The 12,887-nt window shown below is 40.1% G+C and overlaps 1 protein-coding gene across 1 annotated transcript; it reads left to right on the top strand.

The window, feature by feature from the left end:
- The first annotated feature begins 6,321 nt into the window (after positions 1 to 6,321).
- LOC146626689 (uncharacterized) lies at positions 6,322 to 8,482 on the top strand. The gene has a single exon (XM_085360737.1). The coding sequence runs from the start codon at positions 6,920 to 6,922 to the stop codon at positions 8,480 to 8,482; it is 1,563 nt and encodes a 520-aa protein (XP_085216863.1). The 5' UTR covers positions 6,322 to 6,919.
- Positions 8,483 to 12,887: the final 4,405 nt, after the last annotated feature.

Below are 12,887 nucleotides of genomic sequence, written 5' to 3'. Positions count from 1 at the left end.
TGAAGCAGACAGAATCATTTATGGTCTTTGTCAAACTAGTTCAAGGCTGAAAATTCGTGAGCACTTTCAACTCTCTTGTGTAACGCGCGCGCTTGTCTAATAAATATTTGATTGATCTTTTAATAAGTGAGAAGCACTGCTTGGGGAAGACCCTCTTGTTAAATGTGTGACTTCATCCGGATATGAAGAGCACTAAATAAAAAACAATTACCTAAATATTTTAGGTTAAAAGCGACGCCTGGGAGCCATTTCATTACAAGCTTCAGAGGCTTGGTTTTTTATCATGTTTCTTGTGACAAATTCAGTAACTCAGAGGAGTGGATCTTCATTTGCTTTTGATCCATGCAAGGCTGAAAACTCAATTTGTTTCAAGGTGCACATTGTTCTACTGTTATTCAAATCAAATTAAAGTCCTCTGTGCTTCTCCCCCACACACTGCTCCTTCATTTAGATGAGACCTTCAGCGAGTGACAAAGACATCACTGCCTGTCTGTTTTGGCTTTGATATGGGAGAAAAGACACAAAAAAAGCCCACTCACTCCGCCATCCCAATCCGAGGAACACTAAAACCTTTGATCTAAAAAGGCCTTGTACTACTCACACAATTTGCAGTCTTCGTCATTATAATTTATCTTCCCCCTCTGGATTACCTAAGTAACACATCCAGTAAATACCATATGGGCTAATTTAGTAATCTTCAAAGAGAGGCTCGAGAAAGATTTGTTCACGACCCAGAAAATTTGCATATTTCCAGAAGAATTTGCATATTTTCTGACGTCTCAGATCCTCTTCTTGATTTCCATCAACCTCACATCTTTTAGATTGGAAGATTATCTCCAAACTGCAACAAAACACATCTCATGTGTTCCATGTGAAACGTTTCTTTTCAACTCTAATAATTTCAATCCACTACAGGATATTGGCTTTATTATTCTCTATTGGGTCAGTATTTTCAAGCTTTGTTCAAGTGGATCCTATCAAATAAAACTGCTTCCAACGCAATTAAATCTGATGAGCTGAGCACACAGAGTTAGTCTGTGACAACTCTGTGTGACAGAAAGTGCTGTGGTGGCTGATTGAGTGATAAATAATTCAAATGTTTATTACATGCAGATGCTAGGGCGCAATTCCCAGAGAAGCTCAGACGCCACCCAAAAAGTTGATTCTGTTCATTTGGACGTAGCGTTTTCAGTGGGAGATACGTTTCATCACTCATCCAAGTGACTTCTTCAGTTTCAGCTCACTGTAGGTTTCCCAACCTTAGTGTTTAGAGAAAATCCATCTCAGCTGTTCCGATACCCTTGACACAAAAGGAATCCCTGGTTTCACGTAAACAGCAGTTGTCCTTCTTCTCTCCTCGATCGGCTGGAGCTTTCTTTAGGTGCCTAACCACATTTACTCAGGGCCTTCTTGATGTGATGTTCTTCTGCTTCCCTGGCCACTCTGTCTGTGGGGATGGTGTTCGCTCTGTGTTGTAGCGTCCTGATGACACCCAGTTTCTGCTCCAGTGGATGATGGTGTCAAACCTTAAATACTCACTCGTATGCGTTGATTTATGGTACACATCAGCTTTTACAGTGGCTTGCAAAAGTATTCGGCCCCCTTGAACTTTTCCACATTTTGTCACATTACAGCCACAAGCATGAAGCAATTTTATTGGAATTCCACGTTGTTACAGGAAAAATGATTCTATGTTTCTTTACCTTCTTTTAAATGTACAAAGATGCCTTTTGTCTGCCCTTTGCCTATGGTTAGATTAGTTTAGAATTATCTTTTTAGACTTTCCCAGCAAAGACATCTTGTTTCTGGGACATATTGTTTTAGATTGTTTTATCTTCCCTAGCTCTCTGCTGACGAGACTAGCACCATATATGGAGTTGTTTTATTTTATCTGTTTATTATTTGTTATCCTGTTCTCACTGTCTCTGTGCTCTGTGCCTATAAAAATTACCAAGCCACTGTGCATGGTGTGAGTTGTTCTTAGCAGCTCACCCGTGTACACGTTTGATAAAGAAAGTAACTTTGTCTCATTGTGTCTTTATTTCTCCTGGGTTTTTTACAGAGTTTTCCCCCAACATTTCTTGGTCCTTCGGAGCCGGAGCGCCTCCATCGTGTCCCATCTCCGTGACCAGTCCACGTTGTTCGTCTGTCGACAGCTCACACACCAGGTGTGTGATAAAAGTCCAAGAGCGTTTAAATTCGGGTCTTGGCCAACGTCGTAGAAAGCGACCCACGGTGGTGGGACCCGATCGAGGTGGACCAGACCCGGCGACACTGACCAGGTAGATACAGACACACTGACACAATCTTGCGTAAAAGCGCGTTTTGAATTCAGGGAATTTAAAATAGCGGAAGTGGCTCGTCGACTGGTAGCTCTGGGAGCTCGTCGACTCGTAGCTTTGGAGCTCTGGGTAGCTCCCCCAGCTGGGTCTAGACTGGGTCTAGGGAGTAAGTAGCTCTGGGAGCTCCCCTTATCATAAGGGTTCCGGTCGCGCGCGCGTCGAAGCTGTGAATGTGAATGTGTGTGTGTGTGTGTGTGTATTGTTTTAATTAACGGAGCAAGCTGAATTTTCACGGTCCAATAAGAGACTGAGCTGCTCCTCCTGTGTTTTTTCTTTTACTGCTGTTCACTGACGTGCTGGTGAGTTGAGAGAACGGTCGAGTTCCGTCTCGTAAAGTTCACACCGCTTTTGGAAATAGTCCGAAAGTAGAAGGGCGTGTGAGCAACCACTCTCGTCTCTAATACCAGCGAAGGTGATAGCAGCTGTATTGTGTATATATTACTTAAACAAAAATAAGTAAATACATAAATAAGATGGGTAATCAAGCAAGTGAAATTAAAACTCACTCCTGCTGACGAGCAGTGGTGAGAAAAGAAAAGTCCAGACGCCGGACAAAAACAGTGTCTGTAAACTGAGAGATTTAAGAAAACAAAATATAAACAGTCAGAAGAATAGAACTCAACTGCCAGTTTAGTAAAACCAGAAGACGAGACACTGTGCAGTTCCCACAACCCTTTTAGTAAATCATCACTCACTCCTGCAGCCGCATCTGCAGCACCACCCATATCAGGAAGAACTTAATAATCCCTTATTAAGTGAAAACTAGAGATCAAAGTAGTTTGAAGTAGTTTAAAAGGGTTGAAAACAGACCCCACTGAGTAGATATAAATATAAAAAGTACGAAATAAAGATGAAGGGAAAGTTACAGTAGAAATTATCTTTAGAGTATTTGAAATTAATAATAGCAAGGATAACAACCTGTAAAGTGATATTAACAATGAAACACAGTTGGCATGATGACCATGCCCAGAATGTATAAAATGAATATAAAGCAAATAATTCACACGAAAATATTTTAATAACATAAATAAAGTATATTAAGGCTGTGTCACTGTTCAGCCAAGGACAGTGTGTGAAAAGGTAACTGTCTCCACCTTGGGAAAATGGTGATAACTGCAGATCACCTGAAGCCCTTGATGGATACAAAATAAAATATAAATAATATATATTATAATAGAACTACCTGGTCCGCCATGCAACAGAGAGAACAAATGTGACCGCAGATTGGATGAATTCAAAATTATCTGTTTGCTGAATAAGATGATCCTAACTATCAAATTGGCTCAGTAGTAATATAGTGGTACACACTGATAAAATATTATAATATGCTATTGCTGTTATATAAGACAAAGAGGATAATATTAACAATGACATAATATTAATATGAAGAGGCACCTTAATCGGTTATGATGTGAGGTGGATAATTGTTAAGCAGTAGTCTGCATCAAGCTTAAGGTTTGCTGAAACTCAGTGTAATGACATGTGAGATGAAGACAATACAGAGAATAACTAAACTAATGAAGTGCATAGAGGCACTTGACCAGCTTGAAACCTATCATCCTAGAATGACACATTGCTGAGATATAGAGCACACCTATAATAACAACCAATAAGCAAAACCCTGTAGACAACAGCTAAAACTACAGGATTGAGAAGCTGAATTAAATATGTAGACACTGCTAAGCTGATGAGCATGTTACACATTTTCTTTTCTTTTTATTTATTTGTTTCTTTTAGAGCAGAAGCTGCTGTAACACACCCAAAGAAAGACTCTAGGTCTGACCAACCGTTTCAGTCATGGGCAAAAAGATGTCAGTCAATAAAATTCTAAAAGATAATTTATTGACAAAAAATATATCAAGAGATAAAAGATAAAACAGTCCAGTGTCCCACTTAAGAATTGTATAAAAACACACAGTCCCAAGGCCAGAGCCAGCTATGCCACACAGCCAAGTTGCACTCCACATGTTGCCTTTAACAGGGTTAGAAGTTGTCCTTGGAGACCCACCACCCTGCAAGCATATAGTCAGTGGTCACTCAAGCCTCTGCAACTCTGCTGCCTTTAGGCTGTGGCATATAATAGGCCCTGGCCTGCACAGAGAGACAAAACGACACACTTAATATAAAATTCATAGGGCAAAACCCATCCATCCCAAACATGTCTGATTTCATCACATTACATACCTGCACAGAGAGACAAAATGACACAGCAGTGTTTGTAGTGTGGGCTATAAGTAGACCAGTGTATCAGTGCAATCAAGTACACCTGCCTCTAATTAGTCCAACCTCATTCCAGCCATTGGCTCACCAAAAATGTGACACACACAAAACCACTCCCAACCCAGTGCAACTTCACACAATAATATGGAGCTGAATTAACACAGGCACATTAGTCTACCATGTTACAAGCTGCATGCTATTAAAAGCCAACATATGCAGACTTCTGCCTTGTTCGGGTGGCAGCATTTTTTTTCTTTTTTCTTTTGTGTCCTGACACGTTTATGTTTTTTGTTTTTGTTTGATTATTTTGTTGGTTTTGGAAACAAATTTAAACGAACTTGTGACAATACTTGAGAGTCACAATGACACATAATGATTAGGCATATGATTGAAAAATGCCTAGGTTTAGAGCTGTGAGCTATGAGCTGTGAACAATGCAAAGTTAAATATATATATATTTGTATAAATGGGAAACAACCCTAACTTGAAAGTTTGAAATGTGTGAGATCCATGAATTGTTTGAAGAACTAGAAATTATCTAAAAATGCCTTAAGTGAAAATGTAGAGTTGCATCTATTCTCCCAAACAAAAAAAAAAAAAAAAAAAAGGGAGAAGAAGCATTCTGTAACTTAGAAATAAGGCTGACATGTTGACAACAGACTAAAACACTAATCGACGGGTGGCTATCAGGAACAGAGAGGCGAGCAAAGTCACAAACACCAAGGCTGCAGACAGCCACGCAGAAACAGCAGATAACATAGAGACAACGCCTGCTAGAACCGTGGAGAGGAAGGTCACTTCACACGAGATTGTAGGAGTAGACCACAGAGAAATAATGCAAAACAGTTTTGAGGCAGCCACTTAAACTTACAGTTTTCAAAGGACAAATTAGTTGTAAAGTCAGCTTCAGGCCACACAACTGTACAACAATTAACTGCCCCTTTAGAACTAGTACATACAGCAAGTGGCCGCAGGTGCTTTATTAAATGCATATGACCCGTCGTGTCCAGTAAATTTGCTAGGTAGAGACACTCTGACAAAACTTAAGATAGCAGTCATGCCATTCTTTTCTGGTATTACACCTGAGTGCATGCTGAATGACACCCGCCACATCCACTTTCCAGAAACCGACCGAGTATCACAACATTCTGAGATTTAAACAAACTCCAGGCCCAGATCCACCTTATGATCAGCAAGTGTGGAAGCTAGGAGAACAGCATTTGACCTTACAGCACAGGCCGAAATTGTGTAGGTTACGCAGTAACCACAGATAGTAAAATAATAGAAGCAAAACCACTTTCTTCTTCATGTTCTGCACAGAGCGCTGAGCTGTCAGCTGTGATACGCGAAAACTAAATACACAAAGACAAACTAATAAACAAACATTTATATAGACAGCCAGTATGTTTTCTCTGCTGTGCATCATTTTGCAAAAAATCTGGAAAACCAGAGGAATGATTAGACCAACCGGAAAACCAGTTCAGCATGCCAACCTCTTACAACGCCTCTTTCATTGCTACAGGCAATAACTTTGCTGACAGAGCAGCAAAACAGGCGGCACAAAAGACAAACATGACATTGATGGCAGTGAACACACATCAGATTCCACTGGATGTGTTGAAAAATGAACAAAAGCAGCAAGCACAGCAGAGCAGGCAAAATGGCTAAAACACGGTGCAGTTCTGACAAACGACTTAATGATGTGTTATGGCAAGCCAGTGTTGCCAAAAATTCCTCCACAAAATGGCGGCATTAGTGACTCATGGCTGTACGCATTTGTCAACGGGGGGACTGACCAGTATTGTCAACTCTCATTTCTACACTGTAAATTCTACACTGTAAATTTTGAAACCTCAGCAAAACAATTTGTCAGAACGTGCATGACGTGTCAAAAATATAATGCTCAGGGAAACCTGAGACCACACAATCCATATGGACTTTATTGAGCTAAATGAATGCCAAGGGTAAAAATACACCCTAGTGGTTATAGATGTATTCTCAAAGTGGCCAGAAATCTACCCAGTGAAAAAGGCAGATACAATTTCAGTAGCAAAATGTATGTCTAAGTTGTAGGAAAATAAAGAGATGATTGTAAATGACGAAGAATGTAATGATGTCTATCAAGTGTCTTGCAGATCACAGCCCGGTGACTGGGTTCTGATCAAAGTGCTCCAAAGGAAAAACTGGAGCTTGCAAAATAGCGGAACGACCATCTTGCATCCATCAGAGCCAGTAAGTGAAGCCATCTAAACACAGCTGACGGCAGGCTTGCCCACTTGTTGTGATCTCGCCCGGTGGAGGGGTCAGCTTTCCTGGCCGGGGGGTCTACTCGCGACAGGAGGGTGTGTTCCGTCGTCATGAGGTGGTGGCTCTTATCAACTGCAGCGGCCCTGACCATGGCCGGGCTCCTCACCTTTGCTTCCGTGAGGGACAACAAGTCACGCTATATGGAGAAAAGGCAGACACTGTATGACAAAGGAAAGTACACCAAGTTTCCCCATGGCTACGCCACTAACTTCTGGTGGCAGTTTATGAACACTACAGCTCACTTGAATAACAAAACTGACTGCTATGCATGTACCCATATGCCCCTATCCTCACAGACGTCTGGCCTGTGGCCGTACAGCATACCTGAAGATCGCAGTTGGTGCCTGTTGGGCCTGGCAACACATCCAGGCTACGGTACTCTTTGGTCCAAAGCCAACTACAGCATCCCAGCGAAAGCAACCTGGAGGTCATCATCACTCACAAATGTGAACTGTTCCGGACAGACATACCTACTGACCTGGCCCCAAGTCTCAGACCCGCTGCCTGATGTAATTCTACTGAACAAACTGAACGCATCACAACTGCCAGTATGTGTGATGAACAATGGCTCGCGGGCAGTGGGGGAGCTGCCTACTCACCTATGTAAGCACATATACACTTTCTGCCCACCAAGGAACGAGAGGAAGTGTATGGCCTGTTCAATCAACGCCACCTGTGCCAGTAACACGACGCTGATGGGCCTAAACTGTCGCTCCGACTACAGCTACCGAATGCCACTACAAACAAAGACTCAGTACCAGACAGGATGTGCACGGACGGCACCCAGCAGCAGAGGAACCAGAGTTTTGGCTGACTGGTACTTCCTATGTGGCAACAAGGCTTATCTGTCACTCCCTGAAGGTTGGGGAGGTCTGTGCGCCCTGGTGGAATTATCAGATCACGTTTTCTTCATGCAACGTGTTGCACATCACCCAAGCCGCCGACAGAGACGTGAAGTGGACTTCACCTCACCCAATTCTTTCGGCATTACTGTGGACACTGGAGTGCCGGGAGAGTTTCGCATCTGGGGAGGTGGAGTGAAATTCTTACAGAGCTTGATCCCCGGCATTGGAGTTGCCGAGGTGCGGGATCATGTGGAAATCAACCGATATGCTCTGCTACGACACATCAACTTGACTAAGACCCTGGGAACTGCCTTAGCAGGAGAACAGCAGGCCATCAGAACGATGGTGCTGCAGAACAGACTGACACTAGACCTGCTAACAGCATCACAAGGAGGAGTTTGCAAGCTGATCGGGGAAACATGTTGCACTTTTATCCCTGATGGATACGAAACTGGAGGAGACATTTATGAAGCTTTGCAGAATTTGACCGCTCTGCAAAAATATGTCACTGACCACACACCTGGAGCAGCTACAGCACAAAGCTGGCTTGACTGGCTGTTCAGCGGTTCATGGCTGGCTGCTGTAGCAAAGCCATTTTTCCTTCTAGGTCTCATCATGATAGCACTGCTCATATTAGTGTTGTGTGTGTTGCCATGCCTAAGAGTAATGATTTCAAAGATGATAACAACTACAATGACTGCTTATGTTGCCGTGCCTCAAGAAGAACAACATCCCATTGCAATTCTGTTAGAGGAGAACTTGTACTAACTGCTAATAAATGACGTGGTGATTAAAAATGACTTGTCAAGTGATCACGCACTGATTAAAACATTAGTAGGTTATGCAGGTTTTCATCCTTTTATTTTTTTTTTTTTGAAGTTTTCAGTTTTAAACATAAAGTTTTTCATTTCAAATATAAAGTTTTCATTCTTTCATTTTTTGAAGTTCTCATCCATTTATTTTTTGAAGTTTTCATTTTAAATATGAAGTTTTCATTATTTTACATATAAAGTTTTCAATTTAAGGTTTGCATCATTTTAAATATAAGGTTTTCATCCTTGTATTTTTTGAAGTTTTCATTTTACATATTAGGTTTTCATCATTTTTTAAATACAAAGTTTTCATTTTAGTTTTCATCCTTTTATTTTTTGTAGTTTTCGTTTTAAAGTATAAGGTTTTTATCCTTTATTTTTTGTAGTTTTAGTTTTATTATTTTTTCTTGTTTATTCCACTTGTTATTTCATTTACTATGATTTCATTTACTATGTTTTTCTTTTTATTATTTTCTTTTATTTTATTCTTTAGACCAAATGACTTCCATTTCTGCTATGCTGACATTTTGGAAATTAAAAAAAATTGCCTAAGATACTTAATAAATAACCTTCATAGACAATTGTTGTATACATTTAAAATAAGTTAAAACAGGAGGGAATGTTACAGGAAAAATGATTCTATGTTTCTTTACCTTCTTTTAAATGTACAAAGATGCCTTTTGTCTGCCCTTTGCCTATGGTTAGATTAGTTTAGAATTATCTTTTTAGACTTTCCCAGCAAAGACATCTTGTTTCTGGGACATATTGTTTTAGATTGTTTTATCTTCCCTAGCTCTCTGCTGACGAGACTAGCACCATATATGGAGTTGTTTTATTTTATCTGTTTATTATTTGTTATCCTGTTCTCACTGTCTCTGTGCTCTGTGCCTATAAAAATTACCAAGCCACTGTGCATGGTGTGAGTTGTTCTTAGCAGCTCACCCGTGTACACGTTTGATAAAGAAAGTAACTTTGTCTCATTGTGTCTTTATTTCTCCTGGGTTTTTTACAGAGTTTTCCCCCAACACACGTGAAAGACCAACACAAAGTGGTGTACACGTGAGAAGTGGAACGAAAATCATACATGATTCCAAACATTTTTTACAAATAAATAACTGAAAAGTGGGGTGTGCGTAATTATTCAGCCCCCTGAGTCAATACTTTGTAGAACCACCTTTTGCTGCAATTACAGTCTCAAGTCTTTTGCAGACTCCAAGAGGTTTTATATCAAAAAAGGGTTTATATCAAAATCTTAGATTAGTTTAGATGAAACTTTATTAATCCCTCGGGTGGGTTCCTCCGGGAAATTCGGTTTCCAATAGCACAGCACCGACAGAATATACAGAATGTGAGCAGAAATATACCATATATACACATCTATAAATACAGAGTATACAAAAGGGATAAATAGAATAAATAGGAATACGAATACATGGGCAGCATGGTGGTTAGCACTGTTGCCGCACAGCAAGAAGGTCCTGAGTTCAATTCCACCATCAGGCCGGGGTCTTTCTGTGTGGAGTTTGCATGTTCTCCCCGTGTTTGCGTGGGTTCCATCCGGGTATTCCGGCTTCCTCCCACCATCCAAAGACATGCAGCTTGTGGGGATAGGTTAATTGGATAATCCATATTGCCACTAGGAGTGAATGTGAGTGCGAATGGTTGTCTGTCTCTGTGTGTTGGCCCTGCGACAGACTGGCGACCTGTCCAGGGTGTACCCTGCCTTTCGCCCTGTGACAGCTGGGATAGGCTCCAGCGCCCCCCGTGACCCTTAAAAGGATAAGCGGAAGCGAATGGATGGATGGAAGAATACAAGGGAATTGCACATTTCAAGTATGTGAGTCACCGTTGGATATTATCTGAGGATATTAAGGCAAAATCTTGCCTATTCCTCATTTTCTCAGTAAAGTGGTCCCTTCAGATCTGATGTTTTCACAGTCCTGGTCATTAAATACAAGAGATTTCAGTCTTTGTGTTTTTTCTTATCACTTCTCAATGATTTGAAACATTACTGTATCTGCACACTTTCATTCACAGTTTTAAAGAGTTTGAATAGAAAACCTGACGCATTAGAATCAAATGTAATCAAGCTGCAATCATATAGTCTCATCAAGGCAGATTATTTCCTTTCCTAATTTCAAATAATTACGTAAAAATAACCAAAGCTGCTATTTTCCACTGATAATAGCAGCTTTAATGTTACTGAGAAAAACCAGTGATTTGAAGTTTTACAGACAGATAATATTCTTAAAGACAAATTTCATTTTAAATAATTACAACTGAAAAACTAAACAACTAAAAATATGTATTCATTTGCCTCTTCTCTATAACAGTTTGACTTATCAGCAAAATGGTGCATTAACTTGACGTGGAGTCATTCTATTCATGTGGTTCCTTACAGCATAAGTCTGATGAATAGAGACCTATGAAATTACATTTCTGTAGTGTGTAGTGAAGGGGAAACCTTCAAGGGAAAAATTACCTTGAGACAGTCATTTTTCAGGTGGACGCTTTCTTGAGTTACAGAAACAAGTAAATTTTCTTCCTTCCCTCTTCTGGAATCACAGTAGATAGGACACCATGGCAATAAAATGCTGAGCACTATTTACCTATGCTGCCCAGAGTGAGCCTGTGGGCACATTATACAGATGGCAGCACAAATAAATGATGCCTTATATTGATCAAAAGGAAATGTTTTAAAAAATCTGCTTGATTTCCTCATTGCTATTCAGGCATAATTTCTGTTGTGCAAAATATTTTGGAATTGTAAGGTTTTGTCTTTGATATTTTCATGAAATTCTGAATTACATTATATATGTCTATATATAGGTTTTTTACTTGTGGTATTTTTTCTTTCTTTTTCAAAACCGAGTCAGTTTATTTGTGCATTTTAGTGGAGTTTGAATCATCTGGATAGTACAAGAAACTCCCAGTTAACATTATACTTTCAAAGCAGTAGTAGCCCCAAGGTGCAGATTTATTAATAGTTCATGCATGTAAATGGCTGTATTTGTGTCAAGAGGCCAAAACGCAGTTGAGCTGTACCACCACATCCCAGATGATCTCTTATTTCACATGATCGTCCAGTTCATGAAGTTAACAGTGTAGAGAAGCAGCGATTTTTGTACTCATTGACTATGCATGAGCATCTGGTCAATGTGGATGTGTGATCATGGTGCTCCAACCGAGAGCTTCTCGCTGTGTTTCCCTACGCAAAAGAAAAACATGCAGATATATGGGGCTCGTGGAGTCACGTCCTACTTTCACTTCTGCCTTTGTGGTTGCATAAAAATGCTATTTGAGACAGACATGACAATGATTCAAAATGAAATCTAAATTGGTACAAAAAGGACTACAGTCTACAGTCAAACTTTAGAAGCCTTACTGTCTAGGACTGGTAAGATTTGTGAAAATGTCTCTTTTGGGGGTTTAAAAAAGCAATGAAGCTGGAAGTAATACAGCTGCATATCTTTGTTTGCTTTACTTTCGTAATAAAGTTCCCTTTTCACTGAGTACATACTGTGGAAATTGAGTTTTATTAAAGGATAATCATAGTGGAAACCTTTCTTAATCACTGTAACTAGATACAGTGCTGATATACTTGTTTTGTACTCCACTACAATTCAATACAAAAACAGTGCTTCTTAGCAATAACTATTTGCTTTTTAGATTACTTTTAGATGACTTGATATGTCTGTAAAATATTAAAAACCCAAATGTATACACTCACATTTAAACTTGTAAAAGTAATGAAAATAACCAGTTTAAGTTCAAACCAAGCACCAGAAAGGGGAAGAAAGGTGATTTAAATGACATACTATGTGGCATGGTTTCTGGTGCCACACACAGTGGCCTGACATCTCTGGGGTTTACAGAGAATGGCCCATACGAGAAAATATCTAGAGAGTGGTAATTTAAAAAATACCTTGTATACCAGAGGTTTGAGGAGAATGGTCAGATTGCTAAAAGCTGACAGGAAGGCGACGGTAACCAAAGAAAGAAAGACACTTGTTGAAGTCAAGGTATGCAGAAGATCATCTCTGAATGCACAGCACGTCAAACCTTAAAGCAGATGGGCTACAGCAGCAGAAGACCACACCAGGTGCTGCGCCTGTCACCTAAGAACGAAGAACTGAGGTTACGGTTCGCAGGGTCTTACCAAAATTAAACATTAGAAGGCTGAAAAAATGTGGCCTGGTTTGATGAATTTTGATTTCCGCTGCCACATTCAGGGTCAAAATTTGATGTAAACATGAAAACATGGATCGATTATGCATTGTATCAACAGTTCAGGGTGACAGTGATGGTGTTTACTGGTGTAATCTTATTGGCACAGATTGGCACCCTTATACCAATTGAGT

This window comes from Diplotaxodon limnothrissa, linkage group LG8, assembly GCF_057381915.1.
Source record: "Diplotaxodon limnothrissa isolate DT_005_m linkage group LG8, D_limnothrissa_male_GT1.1, whole genome shotgun sequence".
Lineage (NCBI taxonomy): Eukaryota > Metazoa > Chordata > Actinopteri > Cichliformes > Cichlidae > Diplotaxodon > Diplotaxodon limnothrissa.
Note: the sequence above shows the minus strand (reverse complement) of the source record. Positions and strands in the feature narration are given on the sequence as shown.

What these genes read in the sequence shown, in the direction of transcription:
- LOC146626689 (XM_085360737.1), top strand. Translation starts at nt 6,920, where the DNA reads ATGAGGTGGTGGCTCTTATCAACTGCAGCGGCCCTGACCATGGCCGGG.